General features: G+C 41.5%; 1 protein-coding gene across 2 annotated transcripts; it reads left to right on the forward strand.

Annotated features, from left to right (window-relative positions):
* Nucleotides 1-710: 710 nt before the first annotated feature.
* Nucleotides 711-12,455, forward strand: BAG4 (BAG cochaperone 4). 2 transcript variants are annotated; one of them, XM_054998044.1, is made up of 5 exons: nt 711-901; nt 5,933-6,034; nt 7,829-8,086; nt 9,017-9,271; nt 10,855-12,455. In XM_054998044.1, exons 1-5 carry the CDS (start codon nt 734-736, stop codon nt 11,350-11,352), a joined length of 1,281 nt encoding a protein of 426 aa, XP_054854019.1. In that variant the 5' UTR covers nt 711-733; the 3' UTR covers nt 11,353-12,455. The 2 variants fall into 2 exon arrangements, with proteins under 2 accessions (XP_054854019.1, XP_054854020.1); XM_054998045.1 differs by lacking the exon at nt 711-901 and adding an exon at nt 1,156-1,205.
* The last annotated feature ends 7,407 nt before the right edge of the window (nt 12,456-19,862 follow it).

The raw sequence follows: 19,862 nt of genomic DNA on the forward strand, positions 1-19,862 counted from the left end.
ACCATCCTGTGTCAGAATTCCAAAGGTTTCCACAGGCTCAGAAAGGTTGGGGACCCTTGCAGTAGTTGGTAGCAAGAGGCTTTGGGAGGGAGGAGAAGGCTTCTTGACTGTGTAATCTGCCTTGAGTTTCAGTAAGAGAGGAAAACTGTAAATAATAAATAATGAATAAAACCAAATGAATAAAAATTCTGCAGCTTGTATCTGCTTAGAAAAAAGAATCTCTATAATCCCCCCCCTCCATTGAAACAGGCCAAAGGGACATACAGTTCTTTGGATCTGAAGAACTTCGTTCTCATTGACTTTTATTTTGATTCTTAAGTTGGAGGAAGAAGACAGCAAAAGAAAAATAATAAAATTTTGTTAGACTTTAATGCTTTACGGGACTACTATGTAATTTTGCTACACAGCTGCTTTTCTGGAATTACATCCACTGTTATTTCTCTCCAGCATTTCAAGAGTTACTCGACCTGGTTAACCTGATTGGCTGTTATGCCTGATTGGCGTGGGTGGGAGGGCGTTACTGATGCGACGTTGGCGAGTGGCCTAGCTCGCCTCGGTCTCACCACATCCGGGTTATTATGGGAACCTGCCCATTGGTTTGGAAAAGCGGTTATGTAATTAGGGGAAGAAGGGGAACGACTACAGCGGTGGGTGATAGCGGGTTGTTAGCTGCGCATGCGCAATGTTCCTGGAAGGGAGGTGGTAGCGAGGAGGAGCGTTTGAGGCACCGCTAATGGCTGCCGCACTGAGAAGACTGTTACACGGCGCGGAAGTGGAACGAGTCCGGCCGGAGCCTGAGCCTCCTCCTCCAGTATGGGGCGTGGAGGCCCGCAGGTGCCCTCTACATGGCAGCAGTAGTGGGGGGGAGAGGGCCGCCCGGGGCGGCAATGGCGGCTCCCAGGTAACGGTCAAATCCTCCCTGCCCATTATCAGCTGTGTGTGACGTAAGTGGTTCCCCCTCCCCTCGCTGCTTTGTGCTGCCACGTGCGGCTGGTCTCTGACGTCACTGTTGTGTGTGCGCTTTTGCTTCCTTTTAGGAGCTGGGGACTACCCTACCTGTATTTTTCTTTTAAATTGCACATTTTCTGGACAGGCTTTTTGTTTCTGTTTTTAAGTGTGTGTATGGGGTCTTGCTTAAGATCCAAAAAGCCGGCCTTTCCCCCTCTTAAGGGAAAAAAAAGGAAAAAGTGAAGTTTAGCAAAATGGTAAGACACACACCTTGCTTCTGTTTTCTATCCTCCTGTTCGCTTTCTCCTCCCCCTCTCCTTTGCTGTCTTTCTACTCTTAACTCGAGGATCAAAATAAAAGCCCAGTGGTGCATTAAAGAGCTCTGACTCATGAAAGCTTATGTTGGAGGAAATGGAGGTCTTTAAAATGCTTCTGGTCTCCTGTTTTATTTTGCTGCGATAGACTAACATGGCTCTCCAAAGCTCATATCCTGGAAATCCCGTTGGTCTTTAACGTGCCCCTGGACCTGAATTTTGCTCTTTTATTTTAGCTACCCACATGGCTATCCCTCTGGAATTATTAAACTGGAAAGTGTCAAAAATCGGACTTGCAGGCTAACTACTCATGTTGTTCTTTGCAAAATAAGGCGTGTCCCGTAGCACAGAGAGTTGAGGAAGTGGAAGATGATACATTGAAAAGAATCATAGATATATGATATACACTGCATCTTTCTTCTAATCATTATTTCCACTACTGTGCACAATATATAAATTTAAAAAGCCATAAACAACTTAAGATATTCTCAGTGCAAACACATTGGCATTTTGGCTTGACCTTTTGAGACTATAAGTGGCTGTATTATCCAAGGAAAAGGATGGATGAGGAGGGTTTGTGAGAAGTAAGTTTGCTTAGACAACACTGTCTGAATGTTATGTTCACTATCTGCTTAAGCTTTTTTTAGACCTTGTGACTGGTTGCCAGTACATACCTAGATGCTCGGCCCTTCCCTGCAGTGTTCCCAAATCAGGAAACATTTAATATTTTCCACTGGAGAGAAGTTACCAGAGCAATCTTCTTAAGAGCTTTAAGGATTAAAACACTCTTTACATAACTTTTAATGCAAATGCTCCAGTTAAATTGTGGTAACCTTTGCCAGAAATATCACATCACTTTTTGCAGTCTTGCTCGCAAAATCCAAACCCATAGTTTTAATATTCTGAATACAGTGTGAATAAACACAGGTAACTTTTCCCTCATTAAAAGTTAATTGGAAAGTTTGGTATCTTTTCTTAGTGCCAAAATGGACATTGTTTCTGTATTGCCTTATTTCTGTTGTATGGCTAGTGTTCGAAAGAGATTGAGAAATTGCCGCTACAGAGGGAAGTTATCGCTGCATTGCTTGACAAGGATAATGGATCGGGACAGTTCTGCATCTTTCATCTCATCATGATTTCCACTACCATGCACATTTTTTTTGCCGTTGCTATATTAATAAGGGTGTTTTGCATCAGTTAGTGCTTAATGTTGCCATGCTGTATCAACACTTGCTGCACATATTCAGTTGTCTTAGCTGCTTTGCCTTTCCTCAGTACTAGTAAACCTTCCTTAGTATCTATTGGCTAGTCTGTTCTCCCATACTAAACTCCTTGAGGCAGCATTTGCAGTGAAGAACCATGACTCCAGATGAACTCAGTGTGGCTTGTGCATCACAAATACTGCCATCTTTTCCTGTAGGCTTTTCTTTTGTAGCATGGCAGGGAAGTAGGAAGAAGATGGAGCAAGTGCTTGTACATTACATGGAGTGGGCCTTGTTGTTTTTTGTTCACAGACTTATTTTACTGCATCCCCAGTAGCCTTTGGGGGGGGGGCGGTTTCCTGTAAAAACAAGGATTCTTTCTGGCTTCTTTGGAAAAAGGCATACTGAAACCTAATTGTCATTAACATCACCCTGCTTTTTTGTGTTTTTCTGTCTACTAATAGGATGACTAAAATTCAGTGTTAGCGGCCAGAGAAATATATCTTCTATACTGGAGTTGTAATTTTGGCAAAACCCTGTAAGCCTTCATATCCACCAAATACAGACTACAAATATGCCTTTCATTTTAAAAAGCACATCTTAATGCTTTTCAGTTTGCTCTCACTTTCTGTGCTTGTACCGCAAAATTCTCTTAATGGGTCAAGAATTTTTATCAACATCCATACTGTATTCCTCTTCTTCTGCCTGTATGTCACTGTTACTATAGAATCAACTATTCCCACCTCACTCTTACCATTGCCGTTCAAATGAGCTCTCCCTAACAAGTTTCATGGCTGCTGAGAGCTGGTCTGGGTTCCCAGACAAGGATGGTTCTTGCACCACTTTCCCTATTATACCTTCCAGACTTAACCCAACATTATAGTGTAACCAAATCAGTTGCTTTTTTGACATGAATATGTTTAAGAAGTCATTATTATATAAAAGTAATTGTGTTGTTGTGGTTACTGGGTCAGACTAGGATCTGGGAGACACAGGTTCAAATCCATGCTTTGACATGGAAGCTTGGGCCAGTCACACACTGTCAGCCTAACCTACTTCACAGAGTTGTTATGAGGATAAAACGAATATGAGAGCACATAAGAGAGCAACTGTTCATCCTTGTGATTAGCAACTTGTATACTGAGCAAAATGGCCTGTGTCTATGTGAGCGAGAATAGATGCTTCCTTTGAGGAATTGTGATGAAACATTCTAGCTTTTCATTTGGAGTTATTAGTTGGTTTCAGCCAACTCAGTAAGTCATAATTGACATATTAAAGGCTCTCCTGGTAAATAGTGGTATGGGAGTATATGGAGGTAGCAAAGTGTACTGCGTGGCAGCAGCCGTTGCTATTTACATCTTCAAATCTACTTATGAAACTAAATTTCACTCACTTGCCTGACTGTGTTTGATCAAGAATCAGCGAGGACAGTTGTATACCAGATGGCACCCCCTACATGTCGTCAGTGCTTCTCTCCTTGCATTTGTTCAGCTTCAGAGTACCTGATTCCATTTATAGCCCACTTAATGACTTTGCATGCATGATTAAATCTGTGCCTTTTTAATAATAATAATAATAACATTTGATTTATATACCGCCCTTCAGGACAACTTAATGCCCACTCAGAGTGGTTTACAAAGTATGTCATTATTATCCCCACAACAAAACACCCTGTGAGGTGGGTGAGGCTGAGAAAGCTCCAGAGAGCCATGATTAGCCCAAGGTCACCTAGCTGGCTTCAAGTGGAGGAGTGGGGAATCAAACCCGGCTCTCCAGATTAGAGTCCCGCGCTCTTAACCACTACACTCAAACTGGCTTTTAAATGATGAATGAACATTGTGCTAATGTGGGTTGCATACTTAACGCCTCTCATGTTTGAATATTTTTATGGTGTTGATGATTTCCCAGTAAGGTGCAACATTTGAATGGCTAATGCTGTAAATTTTTGTGTGAATTAAAAAATGAATGCAACACTGGCTATGCAGGCTACTAGCTGTTGCAGGTGAGAATATTTGTAGTATTTGTTTCAGCTGTTGGGGAAATAGTTCAGCAGATGGCCATAACAAGCACTCTCTTCTCCCACCCCACCCCCAAAAAGCCTGGAGCCCCAGGGGTGTGCCTGGGTTGCCTGCCCTTCACTGTAGTTCTGTGGACTAGTATTAAAAATCCTTTAGACATTACAGCAACTTATTGGTTTGTGCGGATCACTCATGGGCCGTCTATCCCAGTAGCTTTGCTAAAGACTTGAGGTTCTGTCCTGTGTTGCTGAACTCTAGCTGATATTATGTTGTTTCCCCTTGTAAAACCACCAGCTAGGACTGGAAAAAAAATCTCAAAATAAGGGACACACCCAGACTGCAAGATCTGTTTTGAAATAATAGGGAGCACAAGGAATAACAACTCAAAAACTTATATGCACTACTGCACAAAAGTTTGATCACTGCATAATTTGTTTTTCTACTGTTCAAAACATATCTGGCTATGTGTTAAAAATCAACTCTGTATGACTATTTGCGTTTTGAAGCTGTGATAGGAATAAAGGCCCTCTGGTGATGCTGGTGAGCACTGCTGTAGGATATTGACTGCTGAGAGAAATGTTTGGCCCGGACTTGCTTACTTCTTGTTGTTCCCTCTCTTCTTACACTAAATGTCATAAGAGTGCAAAACATCCATAAATATGGCCTTCTTGTTCAGCTTTTTATAGTCACTGCCCAGTGTAAAGTCTTTTCAGGTGGGTAGCCATGTAGTAGAAGATCAAGATTCGGGTCCAGTAGCTCCTTAAAGACCAAGTAGATTTCCAGAGTATGAGCTTTCGAGAGTCAGAGCTCCCTTTGTCAGATATGAGGAGTGGAAAGCCTGTGTAAGGTCTGTTGCTCTTAAAATACCTTGCTCCCAAACTATGTAATCAAACTTGGTCCACCTCCAAGGCTTTGTCAGTTGACTGCTCCAGCCACTTGAGATGCTAACCCAGCTGCTTGTTAGAAGGAGAGTTCAGAGCCTGCAGGATGGTGCCATCTTGCCATGGACTGATGGAAAGTGTACTGGCTCGGTTTGGTCCATTTAAAACTATGTTAACAAGCAGACATCTATGAGAGCCAGTGGGCGCAGTGCATACAGTGGCAGACTAGGATCTGTGGAAACCCAGGTTCAAATCTTCACTTTTACCATGGATGTTTGCTGGGTGACCTTGGGTCTGTCACAAACTCTCAGCCTAGCTTACTTCACAGGGTTGTTGTGAGAAAATGGAGGAGAGGAGAGAGATGTTCTAAGCTGCTCTGAGTTCCCAACTGGGGCTAATATAAATAAATGCAAATGCAATGCACACACCCATTGTCTGTGTTGGTTAAATCTGAGTTCAAGTAGAGTTTGAACGTATTCTACACATTTGTAGTAGAAAATTTTTCAGCGCTTTTCTGTGTTGCTAGATTTCAGGAAGAAAAACGTACTTTTTTCTTTTTCTCTCCTTAGGAGCAGTCCTCTTATGCTGGATATGGCTCCCATTACTGGAACTCTCAGCCTAGGGCCTCCTACTCAAGTCCGTATCCTGCTGGACCTGAGCTTCAAGGCCAGGTAGAGTAATCCTAAGATATAAAAGGCAAACTGTGTTGCCGTCAACTCACTTTTTATCCCTGCACAGGTGCACTTACGGGGATTAAAATGAGTTGTTGGCAACGGACTTACCTGGGTACGGGAGCCCAGAGATGGAGTCTGCGCCCACAGACTCAGCTGGAGCACAGGGGAAGACACCAGAGCACAGGCCACTGCCAGAGCAGCCAGTAGAGCTGTGCTGCCCCCTCCTGAGCTTTGGCCGCAAGCCCAGGTGCAAGGAGGAGACATGCCAGCTCAAGCGGCTGCTGGAGCAGCCAGCAGAGCTGCACCGGTCCCTCTGGAGCCTCAACTGCTAGCCTATGCAGCGCCAAACAGAGCAGGCCATCCTGAGGGTGGCAGCGGCTGAGGGAACAGCTGGCCGTGCCATGCCATCCCCTCGCCCTCTGAGCCACAGATGCTGGCCCAAGTGGTGGCAGGGGCAGCGGGAGCCTCGGCGTGGAGGGCTGAGTGTGCATCCAGGGTACCTGGTTTTCTAGAGCCTGTCATTCATAGGTGACATACTGTAGCATCTTGAGTGTTTGAAATACAGACTCATGATGTTGATGTGATATAAGGACCTGATCTTTAGCCTCATGCAGTATACCACAGACAGGAGGCTTCTCAAGGACAACACACGTAGTAAAAGCAGCCAAGCCTTTTCAGAGCTGGGGAAAATCCTAGAAAATGAAAGCATTCATTTGTGTAGATGTGAATTTAAGTACTATTCCTTTCATTCAAAAAACATCTTGAACAGAAAATCCCATTTTTTCAAAAGCTCAAACTCAAAATGAGAAATTACTACAGAGAAGAAGGGATGAGAAGCAGCATGCACAATTTCTCTCTAGTTTAGTATCATCTTACAAATTAATCCTATTGATGCACAATTTTAATTTATTTAATTCAGAACACTTCTATGTTACCTATCCAGAGAACTTTCTGAAGGTGGCTTTTGAAAGGCACTGAGGCTTTATTTGAATAAAAACCGTGCTTACCCAAAGTTGAGGGTTCCATTATCTCTTGGAAGGGGTTGACTTGTAGTTAAAAATGATCCTCACTAGAGGGCACTGACTGACTGAGCACAGACTTGTCTGACAGTCACTTTACAGTAACCATTCAGCACTGGACACAGGAAGAGGCAGAGATGGCCCGGTCCTAGCCTTTGGGCTTGCATTGGACTTCTGAGGCTAAACTGCAGAATTGCATGATTCAGATATCCAGGAATTCTAATAGTGCAATGACTTTTACTCAGCAGAATCTGGAAGGCAGCTACTGAGGGCTCTCAGTATAGTATTGAGCAAGATTCAAGTCCAGTAGCACGTTAAAGACTAACACAATGTTTCTAGAGTATAAGCTTTCGAGTCAAGCTCTCTTTGTTGGGTCTTTAAGGTGCTACTGGACTTGTGCTTTGCTCATCTACTGCAGACCAATACTGCCACCCACCTGAAACTATCATAGGATTGCCTCATTCCAAGGGAACTCTCATGCTGAGAGTTGCAATAAATCTTTAATTGAAACGATGTTGTGCAGTGTAAAGGTTGCATTTTTTTTCCTATGCTAGAACTGAAGGATGTTCCTGTCCCTTTAAAAACTGCAAGATCTGGAAAAGTTGAATGGATGTGGCTTCTCCAGTAGCTCATATTAAGCTGTTAAAAGTATGGGAGTCTACCTTTAGGCAGGTGCTGATAGTCCTAACTAGAGCTGCTGGTGAAGAATTTCTGAAATGTGGTATTTTGCTTACTAGGCTGATTGGTTTAAATATCCCTTCTTGTTTACTAGGGGATTGATCATTCCTATACAAATGGCGTTTATGGCACTCCATACTCAGCTTCTGGGACAGGACCACCTCCATATTCTAATCTTCCACAGTCAAACACCTACTATTCTGCAGGGCATTCTCATGCCCCTTATTCAACAGAGTCTCCTGGAATGTACCAGTCTCAGTCACCTGCTTCCAACTGGAATTACCCCCCACCTGACTGCCCGCCTGAAGCTTCTGTGGTGAGGAGGCAAGTGCCAGGATATCCCCAGCCTCCAGTAAGGAAACTCTTGTGGGAAACTGTATGCTCTGTAGGGGCTGAACTGATAAGTCATATCCCTCTACCATTGACTTGGTCTGATGGGTTTAGTACTACTTATAGGTTTAAATGTTTCTTGAGTTGCTGATGCACAAAAAAAGTCGACCTCTTTTTCTTGGCATATTTTCCAGTTGCCTGGTCATGCTTACATGGCGTATTTTATCTCTGGCCTAGCAGCGCAATCTTAATCATGTTTACTCAAAAAAAGAGTTTCAGAGTTCAGTAGGGCTTGCTTTCTATTAGGTATGCTTAGGTTTGCAACCTACATCCTATTTTCATAGCCAACGTAATCTAATATACTCAAAAGGATTGAACTGGAGCTTCAGGAGATGATGAACTTTATACAGATAATCCCATATTATAGTCTCTTTGATTTTAATTTCATCTTCAAGGGAATATTCAGGACTGCCTATAATTGTTTCATAATGTAGTATGATTGCTAGCCCCTTGCTCATGTTCCTTTCTGTAGCAAGGCCATTGAAGTTCCTGCCAGATTTGACCTGAGTTGGTAGATCTTCATGATTTGTTATGATAATGTGTCCCTGTTAGGATAGTTCCCAGTTAAAGGGTTTGTAATTGATCATATGTGCTTTAGCCAATTAATTATAAATTAAATCTACATGAGTTGCATTGTTGGGGGGGGCGGTCTTTAAAAAGTATACTGTTGGCACCTGCCTTAATGCATCAGTGTATAATCTTAAAAATGGCTTTTCCCCTAACAAAAACAGAAATGCCTCCTAGGCTGAAGCTTGCTATCTGCAATTTTATACATTCTTGTGTGTTAAAAGTGTTCTCCCAGTTGATTTTTTTCTTTTATTAAAATGTTTTTAACGAGTTGAACATTGCAGTTTTCATTGGGTTAATGAAGACATTTTTTCCCTCCCTGTAGACACCTGGCTTTCCTATCCCACTGTATTCGTATGGTGACTGCAATCATGGCATTCCTCAACAGGGGCCACCGCCGCCGCCCCAGCCAAGGCTTCAAGAGACAACATGGCGACCTCCTGGTGTTTATGGGATGCAGCCTCCTTATGGTTGGTCTCCTGCATCAACGGGCCATGGGAATCAATATGTTGCTGAATCTTGTCCATCTTGGCCTGCTAGTGGAGCATCTGTTTCACATCCTCCAGTTAACAGTACAAAGGTACATTTTTAAGGTGTACAAAAAGGTCACCTTTCCTTTGTGCTGCAGAGTTCAACTTGCTTAGCTCCACCACTCCTTCATCTGCTCTACAGAATTGGGGCTCATTCTGTGCTGTTCATTGTTAGGGGCCCTTCTGTATTAATGAGGGTAAACAGCATTTTAAAACCAAGTAAATTCCAACAATTTGGCAACAGCTGCTTAAAAAAATACTAAAGGGATAATTTGATAACTGCTCTGTTATACTGCTGTGGTTTTTCAAGTACCTTTTGCTTCAGCAAAACTTGAATGTGGTGGGACTGTCCACTACCTTGCCATGTCATCTTGATCTGCCTGCACTTAGTGCTATCAGTTGCTGCCCTTGTTTGGGCCCTTGGGCAGGTAGTGGCAGACATTGATTTCCAGCTTGGTAGTAAGGTGAAGGAAAGCTTCCTAGCACCAGATTACACCTTTGGCTTCTGATTTAAATGTCTAATGCGTGTGAGCCTTGACCTGTATCTCATGTCCATAGGCTTGATCTTCTGGAATGGGCCAGAGTTCTACATTTCTTGGTACTTGCAGGATATGCATATGCAGTCTGTTGTATCTCCTGATGAATTTGTGTCCCACTTATCTTCCCTTTAGATCAAGAGTATTTTTGGTACCTTATAAACCTTGCAGTTTTGCTGCTCAGGGCTCTTTTGGCTTTATAGGTATGATCATAGAATCACAGAGCTGAATAGTTACCCCCAAGTATCATTTAGTCCAACCCTGTATACAATACAGAAAATTCACCCCCACCCCCACTCCCCCAGTGACCCCTGCTCAATGCTCAGAGGAAGGCAAAAACCCTCCAGGATACCTGGCCAATCTGTCCTAGAGGAAAATTCCTTCCTGGGCACAAAAGAAAAGGCCATGGGAGCCATGTGCTGTCTCATCCTTCCTGCTCTCCCTCTCACAATCTGTCTAAGTTTATATTGAGTCATAGAATCAACATTGCTTACAGTACAGTGGCACAGGGCACTACCTCTGCTCAGGGTTTCTGGACTGTATGTAATATAGCCAGCTTGAGCAGCTGGTTAATTTTCTTCTGTCCCACCGCAGTGTGATCACCTCCAGACTTCCTAACATATTGAGCCTTCATTAAGGGCACTCTCAAGCTTTGCAGTACTTCAGTTCTCCTTGGTTCTATGGATAATTGAGGTGTTCTGCAAATCATCTCAAGACTCCTATGCTGTTCTTCAGTTGCTAGGGCACACGTGAAGCAGAAGAACTTAGTCTACCAAGCTTCTAGCATTCTTTCTTATTTTGGAACTGTTTATGGATGGCAGAGTTCATAGAGAAGGTCACATGGGAGCCAGGTTATAGGGTCATAGCATATTGTGATGTCATTCTGACAGGTTCAAAGTGTCTCTAGTATCTTTCAGTGCTTGAGTCCTTTGTGTACTGCCATTCAGAGCATGCAGACCGTGCTCAAGAACAGAGAAGCAGACTGGCTATATCGCCTGCCAGGGGATCTGCGTGTACATTTTTTTCGATGTAAGATGTAGGGTAATGGCGTTGGTGGAGCTAGGCGCAATGTTCAAGTTTCTTGTTTCTCACTTTAGGACTCATCTTACAACCAATCAGAGCAAGGAACTAACCAGCACAGCTACTTTCCTGAAACCGGTCACCTGCCTCCTGGAACCATGAATGATTACAAGCTGCCGCAGCTTGATACAAAGCCATCTGCTTCCAACACCAAAGTGCAGTATAGCGCACAGCCCCAGCTGTATGTGCAGAAGAAGCCACCTGTCACTGCTGATCATGGATCAGGTTTCAAAACCAATGGGCAGCTTCCATCTGAACCATCAGATGTGCAGCCAGGAGTTCAAAAGGTTATGGAAGTTATGGAGGGAGTTGAACTGCTAGAGGAAGAGGTAGATGAATTTGTAGGGAAAAAAATGGACAAAGGCTACCGACTACTGGAGGAAATGCTGACCAAGAAGCTCTTGGAGCTAGACTCTATAGAGACTGGTGGTCAAGATAGTGTACGCCAGGCAAGAAAAGAGGCTGTTCATAGAATCCAGGCAATACTGGAAGAACTGGAAAGAAAGGGGCTTTAAGTTGGGGATAGCAACAGTCCTCAGGCAAAGTACTGGAGTTCCAGAAGATGTCTTTTTGTTCAAACCCCCAGTCTTTTGACTATCAAAAGCAATAAGTGGTAATTTGAGTTTTGATTTTAAAACCACAACACATGGTTAAATTAACAGACGGAACAACTATTTCGACCTAAATTCTGGGTGTTCCTGCAAATGAATATAGGGGAAAGGATGAAGTGCTGGGCCTAATAATTGAAGACTGTAGCTGTAGTAGCTTCTCTAGTTATCGGCACGCTTTTGCTCCACAGGAGGATTATCATTCTGTAATGGATGTTCTGGATGTAATCTGAGAGTCTCTGAAGAGAGAGTTCTTGGAGCACAAATGACTTCTCAAAACAGCTGAGTTACCTGTCAGACTCTGCAGGGTACAAAGACATTTCAGTTGCAACACAGCACCAGTAAAATGAAGACCACAGTCTCCTTAAGTTGCTCCTCTTTGTATTATTTACAGGTTCTCACTCTTATCATAGAAATTGTGTAATGTTCTATATTGGTGGGGGTACATCTTGCTAAAGTGACATCCTTCTGATGAGCCCGTCAGTAGGGCAATTAAAGCCAGTATAACTGTCATGCTATTTTCCTCTACCCTGGAGGTATAATCATGATACTTTCTATAGGATAGATGGAAGGTACCTGGAAGAAGATTTGGCCATTGCCTGTGCAAGAGGCAATGCTAGCCAGTGAGGCAAATGATTGTAATAACTCTGTCCACAATAGTCCTGGGCCAAATGTGTTAGTGATATTTTTACTTGTTGCTTTTTAAAAAAATCACTTCAGTCTGTGTAGCTGATTCTGTACAATTGCTGTCTGGAGAGGGACAGGTAAGGCTACTATTGTGAATGTTTAGTTCATCACAAAATGGTCCTTGTTTCAGAAGATGAGAAATAAACCTCGTGAGATTTTTTAATGCACTTAACAGTTTCAAATTACAATATTAGTGTCAGACAATTAAAATGATATTGGGTGTGACTACACAAATTGCTTGGTATTGTGTTTTAAGTGACCAGCTGCCAAACTTGTAGGAGACAGAGGTGTGTGATAGATTTAATAAAAACTCAAATACGCTACAGCTGCTTTCTGTAACCTTCTGTTTAGGGCATCTTTGACAAGAAGATATGTGCCCCAGCAGAATGACTTCTACCTGAATTTCTGTTTAATCATGCTTACAGCCCAGTTACATCATTAGTTATTGACATATTGTGCATTAGTGAGTTCACACAAGCATAAAATATTCTGTATTAGCCTCCATGATTTTTTTTGTTACAACAGGGGGTTAATGTGCATTAAACAATTAACTTTGATACCATTTCTAAGGTAAATAATATCTTGTTCCTTGTTGCTCCCATTTTGTGGATGTTTATCATTAGGTTGCTTACAAACTTAAATAAAGTTTCTACTTCTGTGCGAGTCAGGTGCATGAAAGTTGAAACCAGGTCTGCTAGTCTGTAGATTAGGTGGTAAGTCATTGGACTGGGAGCTGGGAAACCAGAAGGTCAAGGCCTTGCCCATTCATGACAGGTTCTCTTGAGCTGATCATTCTCTCTCTATCAAACCTACCTTAAACAGGGATATAAGTGCTAGAACCAGAAGAGAGGCTTTACTGTGGAGTGACATTGAGGATGTGCAGAATTAACTCTTGTAAGCATAGTCAAGAGATCAATAAATGTAGGCTCTGCTTTTTACTTATGAACAGAATAGTCAGAGTATAAGCAAATCAGTGAGATATATAAGTAACAGAAGTTCTGAAAGACTTGGCATTTGAAAAAAATCCTTAAAAGATGTTTGGGATTCTTAAGCTATTTGTTGCTCTTTTTTTTTTGCCAAGCCTTTTGGAATTTCATTCTCTCATGTAGTTCATAGCTTTTCCTTCTATTCCAAATATCCTGTCCTCCCTGCCATAGGGAGCATTCTGTGTTCGCTTTTTCCTGCAACAAAAGTTCAGAGCTTGCTTGTGTATTATCGGTGGGACAGGTTTTAGAACTAAGATGTAAACCCAGCGCTAAGAAGTGTAAGTCTACAAAAATTGTATTAACATCCACTGACTGCATTCAGACATTCCTTCCCTCTTTCCCTTATATTCCATGCTAACTTCTGAACCAGTAAGCTTTCAGTTTACCTGCAGGTAATTATAATATTTGGTTTAAGGGACTTTAGTTTCAGTTTTTCTTCCTGACAGACTGGATTCTCTAGGGGAGAGAATGGATAGGATTTAATGTTCTTACAAACTGCGACTTGTTAGTGATGTCTGGATACAGCCTCTGTAAGAAGGATTTGTGGTGCAAGAAGTGTTATGTGTTGGAAGTGGGTATTCTCTTAATATTTGTAAAAAGGATCTTGATATTCGTTATGGAAGTGGAGTCTTTTTGGAGTAAGAAGATGTCTTTACTCCCTCTGTGTATGTAGTGCTGCTTCACTAAAATCTTAGTTTTAAATAAGAAGCAGAAAATAACATCCAGTCCTACTTATTTGAATGTAGTGCATACTAAGAAACAAACAGTACCCATGGCCCTTCCCTGATAGCTGCTGTTCGGTAAGCCTTCTGTGTTGGTTGCATCAGTTATATAACAACCCATCTCTGAGATAATTCTCAGGGGATTACTGTCTTTTGAAAATGATGGAACAGCTGCTATATAAAACTAAGAGGCATCAGTCAGTTACTAGTAAGGAAAAAATTATTTGTTGAAATAGAGCATAGAACTGTCTTTAGGATGTAAGAGTCTGATGTCAAACCTGCCAATTGCCATCTCATTCCATTGGTCATGTCTTTAGCCTTTAATTAAAGATGGAAATAAAATGCAAATGTATCATTTTTGCACTTTAACACTGAAATGCTGTCAGTTGAAATAGATGGGTGTAGGGAAAAACAGCTATATTGTAGCTGTACAGCTATGATGGGCTGCATTCAGTCAGTAGAACCATGTATCACTTCATTGTCTTTAAAAACCTAGAAAACCCCCTTTTCATGGAAAGGTAATTTTCTTGTCCTTGTTGGAAATCAACCATTTGAAATGAGTTATGCAACAAGCTCAAAACCTGCCAAGAACAGCATATTAACTAGTGCTCCAGAATCACTAGTTGCTTATTATCTGGGCACAATCAAGTGTATTGGGTTTGACATCAAGTCCTACATATCTTTAGCCTGACATACATGAGAATCTCTCTTCTGTTGTAGCCTTGAAAATAACATGTAGGTGTAATGATAACACAGAAAAGTTATATGGAATGATTCTAAATAGTTGTTCCAGTGTTAGAATCATCCTTAAGGTTTATTAAATCTGCACTACTTAGGCATGATATGCAATATTGTTCTTTTTGGAAACAGTGGGCTGAATTTGGTAAAGGTTTAGTTTTAGTAGTGTGTGTTCTTTCAGTATTTTCTGTAGTAACTAGCAAACTCTATCCATAATGAATGTGAACTCCTTTACAGTCTGACTCCGTAACTCTCTCTACCTGTTCCTTGACGGCCTCGTGACCCTGGCCATCTAGATAGGCTGTGACTTCTCAGACTGTTAGAGGTACCAGAGAAGGTAAATCATAGAGGGGACTGGCAGCCTCTGCTTGTTGTAGATGAAATTTCATGGACAACTTGGATTCTAAAATTCAAAATGTGAAAAACCAAATCCACACCATTTAAAATATTTACAATAATCTATCATGCTTAATTCTTTCAAATATATAAAAGGATTCTTTCTTGATAGCATCAACAATGTAGTCTGCAGGCTAGGGACTTTCAAGGCAGTGAAATGAGTAATGATAATAACAATGGCCTTTCTCCCTTTTCTAAGGAAAAGGTTGAAAATGCCAACAAACCACTGTGTGCTTCTGATTGTTAAAAGCATGTGATGAAGGATATAAATGACTAAGCTGTCCTAGCTTGCATTTTGGCATTGCTGTTTTAAACTGAGTAGTCTTTGTATCGGGTGTCCTAATCTTCTGCAAGACACAGTTTACAACGAGAAGAGCGGGCAGTAAGCCAGAAACCTGGCAGTGCATATTATATCAGTTCTTCAAATCATATGCCTTGCAGAATTTAATGCATTTTGGCTGGGACTAGAATGGTACTGGGAAAAGGAGTAGGTTATAGCCAGTGAAAAGTATAAACTTATTAGCCTGGGTTTTTGCATAGCCTGTGACCTACCAAACTAAGCACAGACTGTCAGTGTCTACTGTGTTTTGAAGCGTACACCCATCCACCCTGTATTCCATAACCGAATCCTTGCAAACTCCTATTTTTAAAAATAGTTACTGTTGCCTGTCCAGTAAAAGCTAAGAATAATGCTCAGAAACTAAGCAAAAGTTCTAAGAATGAAGAACAACTTCTTTGATCTTTGGAATACTACATCTTTTAATACTTGTATAACATTCAAATTGGATACTTGTAATTGGTTGAAATGGATTTGTTTCATAACAGTTGACTGGGTCTGTTTATAATTAGGGAAAGAATAAGCTAAAAAGGGAGTAGGCAAGCCTGAAGCTGAATTGTCATTGATTCTTTTCGGAAGCTCTGTATGGAACTTGTTACATCTTAGCACCGACTGGTACTCTTATGCAAATAGTACCCTTATGCAACGCTAAGGGTATGAAACTCATGCATAGGCTGCTGCTCTTTTTAAACCTTGTAAATGAGGCTTTGGGGGGCAGTTTACATTAAAACACGTTTACATTAAATCGAGTCCAGCATGCATTCCACAGTGTATTAACTGCATTTGCTGAATTTCTGGCAAGTAAAGACATGAAACATTTAAGTTCACATTTTTAGACTTCATGTTGCAACATTAGACTGCTGCTAAAAAAAAAGAATCATACTGTTGAAGAAATCCTTGGCTGACCTAGATCGAAGAAGACATTCAAACACAAGTGATTTCTTATAATCCACAACCCTATAACTTGTGCTAACGTGCCTGGATAAAGCATGGAGTAGAAAGATCATCAACTCACTGGCTTGAAGCTCTTTTGCACATAGCCTGTAGAAGTTTTCAGAATCTAAGATCTAACTTAACGTTAGGTCAAAATTGCATACAAGAGCAAGAGGATGATTACTAAGGAAAACACTAGGAAGACTACAATGAAGATGTATGCAAAGAGAAGAACGTTGACCAATACGCATTCCGTAAGAAAAAGTTGTTTCCACCATATACCCGTGAGTCTAAGTTTAAAATGGGGCTGTGTATCTTAAGTCTTCCTACAATGTCTAAATGTGGGTGTGAGAGAAAACCATATGAGCTGTCTTGATTGAAAAAGCAGTTGGGATGCTATTTCCCTGCAAGCCTCAACTTTGGCGGTTTGTATCAAGACAACCAGTGCCGTTAAGAAGGATGGCACAAGATGCATGCAGACTATTGCTTGTGGGTTCCATTTATACCAAGGCAAACCATGTAAATGAGCTTGCTTAATATAGTCACTCAGTACATGTCTCTGTACCTGTTAGGTGTCCTGAGTTAATTTGTGCCAAGATTGGAAGTTGTGGTGTTTCTATATACAGTGGGAAAAGAGGGAGCTTGATTGATAAGCTGCAAGACTTGCCTGGAGGCAGGAGTCTTATCTGCCTGGGATTTGGGATTTGAAACTTCCCGTTCCCGAACATGTTAACCGCTATTACTGTGGTGTGGAAAGGATGTGATATCCTGAGAAAATTCTTAAAGAGTATGAGGCTTACATCCTGACCACTTTGAAGAAAAAGAGAAATTGGAGCTATACAATATATCTTGATACAGATTGCTATCAACTGTGATGTTACCATGTTTGTACTGGCACCTTCCCATTTGGTCTGTTTACAATTTCTGGAGTTGTAATTGCAGAAGACTCTTCCTTTCCCTTGTGATCTCAGAAGATAGTTAATTACCCTTCTATATCACTATACTGGTGGAGCATGATGAACAGTGAGCTCCTTAAATCAAGGTGGCAGTTATGGGTTATTTGGAAAGAAAACGTTTTAAATCTTACAGAAAAAATAACAATGCTAGCTAGCCAATTCTAAAAGATTAATCTTAATATATAAAGGATGGAGGCGGTTGATTGCACGAGCGTGTCTTCCATGAAGTCTTCCTTTTGTGCATTTGTGGGGGAGGGTGGGGAGCTTGAATGATTCCCCATCTTTCTGCTACCAGAGTTCTGAATTCCATCATGAATTCCATGAGTCCAATTTCAGGGAGCTGGGTGGGGGTTGTTCCAAGAACTCCTTATATTCCTTAATGCCCATTTGATCACACTGTGGAGTTGAGCTATCCCCTGGGGGTATCAGCTTCTCTATGGCATTTCCCATAGCTGGCTTCAGTATGAAGCATCTAGGCACTCATTTAAGATGGATACTGTGATGTCACAAGAACCAGTACTTTGAATTGTGCTTAGAAACAGAAGATTCACCAGTGTAGATCTTTCAGCACAGGGTTGATACGATCCCAGTATCCAACCCCCATCAACAGCCTGATTGCCATATTTTGGAGCAACTACAGTTCCTGGAGATTTTTTAAAGGCAGCCCCCTATACAGAACATTTAACCTGGATGTGATTAGAGCATGAATCACTGTAGCCAGATCATGCTTTCTGAGGAATGGCTGTAGCTGGTATGTCATCCAACTCTGATAAAAGGCACTATGTGCCATTGAGGATATCTGTGCCACCAACCAAAGGTGGTTTCATTTTTTTTGTTATTGTTAAATATCTCGTTTGCAACAAAAATCAGGTCACCAGAATTGAAGGCCTGGGTTTGCAGGGTGGAGGAAGGTTTGCAGGGTGGAGGAAGGTTCAGTAAAGTGGGGGGGACCTTGAATGCCTCAATGGAAATCTGCAACCTCCTTGCTCAGGAATCTGCTTTGTCATGGTTAGGGTAGGGAGATTCCTGGTATATCCAAGGTTGCTGGGGGTTCTGCACGTACTAGGTTCTCTAAAGCTCCTGCTTGTTCATATGCTTCTTATTTCCCTCTTCCCCTATACAGTGTCACAATTCTTTTTTGTACTCAAAACTGATATGAAGATCTATGGTATTTCTAATGTGGTTTGGAGAGGTGGGAGGAAGAAAGAGCCTGGCTTGCAGGGCTATATATGCACTAGTTATTGATTCTGATGCTTTTATAACACCTTTTAACTGAGATGATATCTGATGAAGTAATATTTTATGACCTCTGTTACTTTGACGGTTATAGTTTGGTTAGCCATTAACTTTTTTGTTATCTGCTCAAAAACAAGGTCCAACACAGCTAGTATTTGCAGGACTTCGAGTTGAGAAAAATGTATCTATTTTTAGCAGTTTTGCTCGTCTCATGTACTAGTGAGTTTGTGTCATAGAAAACGAGATTAGCACCCAGTCGCACTTCCCAGGGCATTTATTTCTCAACTGGGCTCAAGAGATCAGTAAAAACAATCCATTGTGCAAGGCTCTTGGTCAGCAGTTTATGTGGTGAGAGGTCAGCAATGAGGCTGCAAGGCTGGCTGCAACTAAATGTAATTTAAAATGTACTTTCCTCCCTGGATGCTATGTAAAGGATTCTGGATTCCCAAACCAAATACACATATGGCTGCAGCATTTTTCTATGGCTATCCATACCTGTTTCTTCTCTTTCATTGTTTTTTCATTACTAGTGTTCAGCACAGTTCTGTGTTTTCCTGCAGCTGGCAACTCCCATCTTTCCCTTCCTTAAAAATACCAAACTTTGAGTATCCTCAGATTTCACTCCTGAGGTTTTAAGGTTTTCCCTCATATTAAGATCTACCTCCTAATCCTAATCTCTTTCTTCGACAACTATCGTTTAATTCCCGCCACCCACACTTTTCTGCCACCATATTGAAACCTGTCCAGTTAGATCTTGGTTTTTGAAATTCATTTATTTTCTTTTTCTCCCCAATGAGGACCAAAAGTAGATTACCTTTTCCTGACATATTGCTGAGGCATCTCTTTCTTGTGAACTTTAGCTTGTGTTCTTTATGGGGGTTATTTTTACTTTGTTCCTTCCCCTCTGAGACGTAGCCTAGGTTCTAAACACCTTGCTTTCCACTCATCCACCGACCATCTTGAGCCATGTAGTTTATTTTCTACTTTGAGAACTCTCCATTTCTTGCAAGCGTTATCCTTATTTTTATCTCCTGTTTTCATTCTTTTTAAAAATTCTCTTCTCCTCTGATTCCTCACTCTGCTTGCCTTTCCACATCACTGTTCAAATGACCATATCTTTGCTTTCTATCCTCTTTCTGTTAAGACCTTTCTCCTGCAGCAAGGTCACTTCTGTGTTCCATCAGCACATAAGGGCTGCCTCTCAAAATATTCTTCGGACCACACCAACGCAGGACAGAGCAATACAAACTGAGAATAGGATTAGGCTCCTCATCTTGAAAGGAAGGGTGCATTACAAAAAAGGAAGCAAGAATGGAGGGAAGAGGAAGCCATAAAAGAACAAGTATTAATAACAGGCCATGTGGCTCATGCCGGGTTTGGAAAACAGTACAGCAAAAATGCAGATAGAACCTGCCAATCAGCTTCT

Source organism: Eublepharis macularius, chromosome 14, assembly GCF_028583425.1.
Source record: "Eublepharis macularius isolate TG4126 chromosome 14, MPM_Emac_v1.0, whole genome shotgun sequence".
In the NCBI taxonomy this organism is placed as follows: Eukaryota; Metazoa; Chordata; class Lepidosauria; order Squamata; family Eublepharidae; genus Eublepharis; species Eublepharis macularius.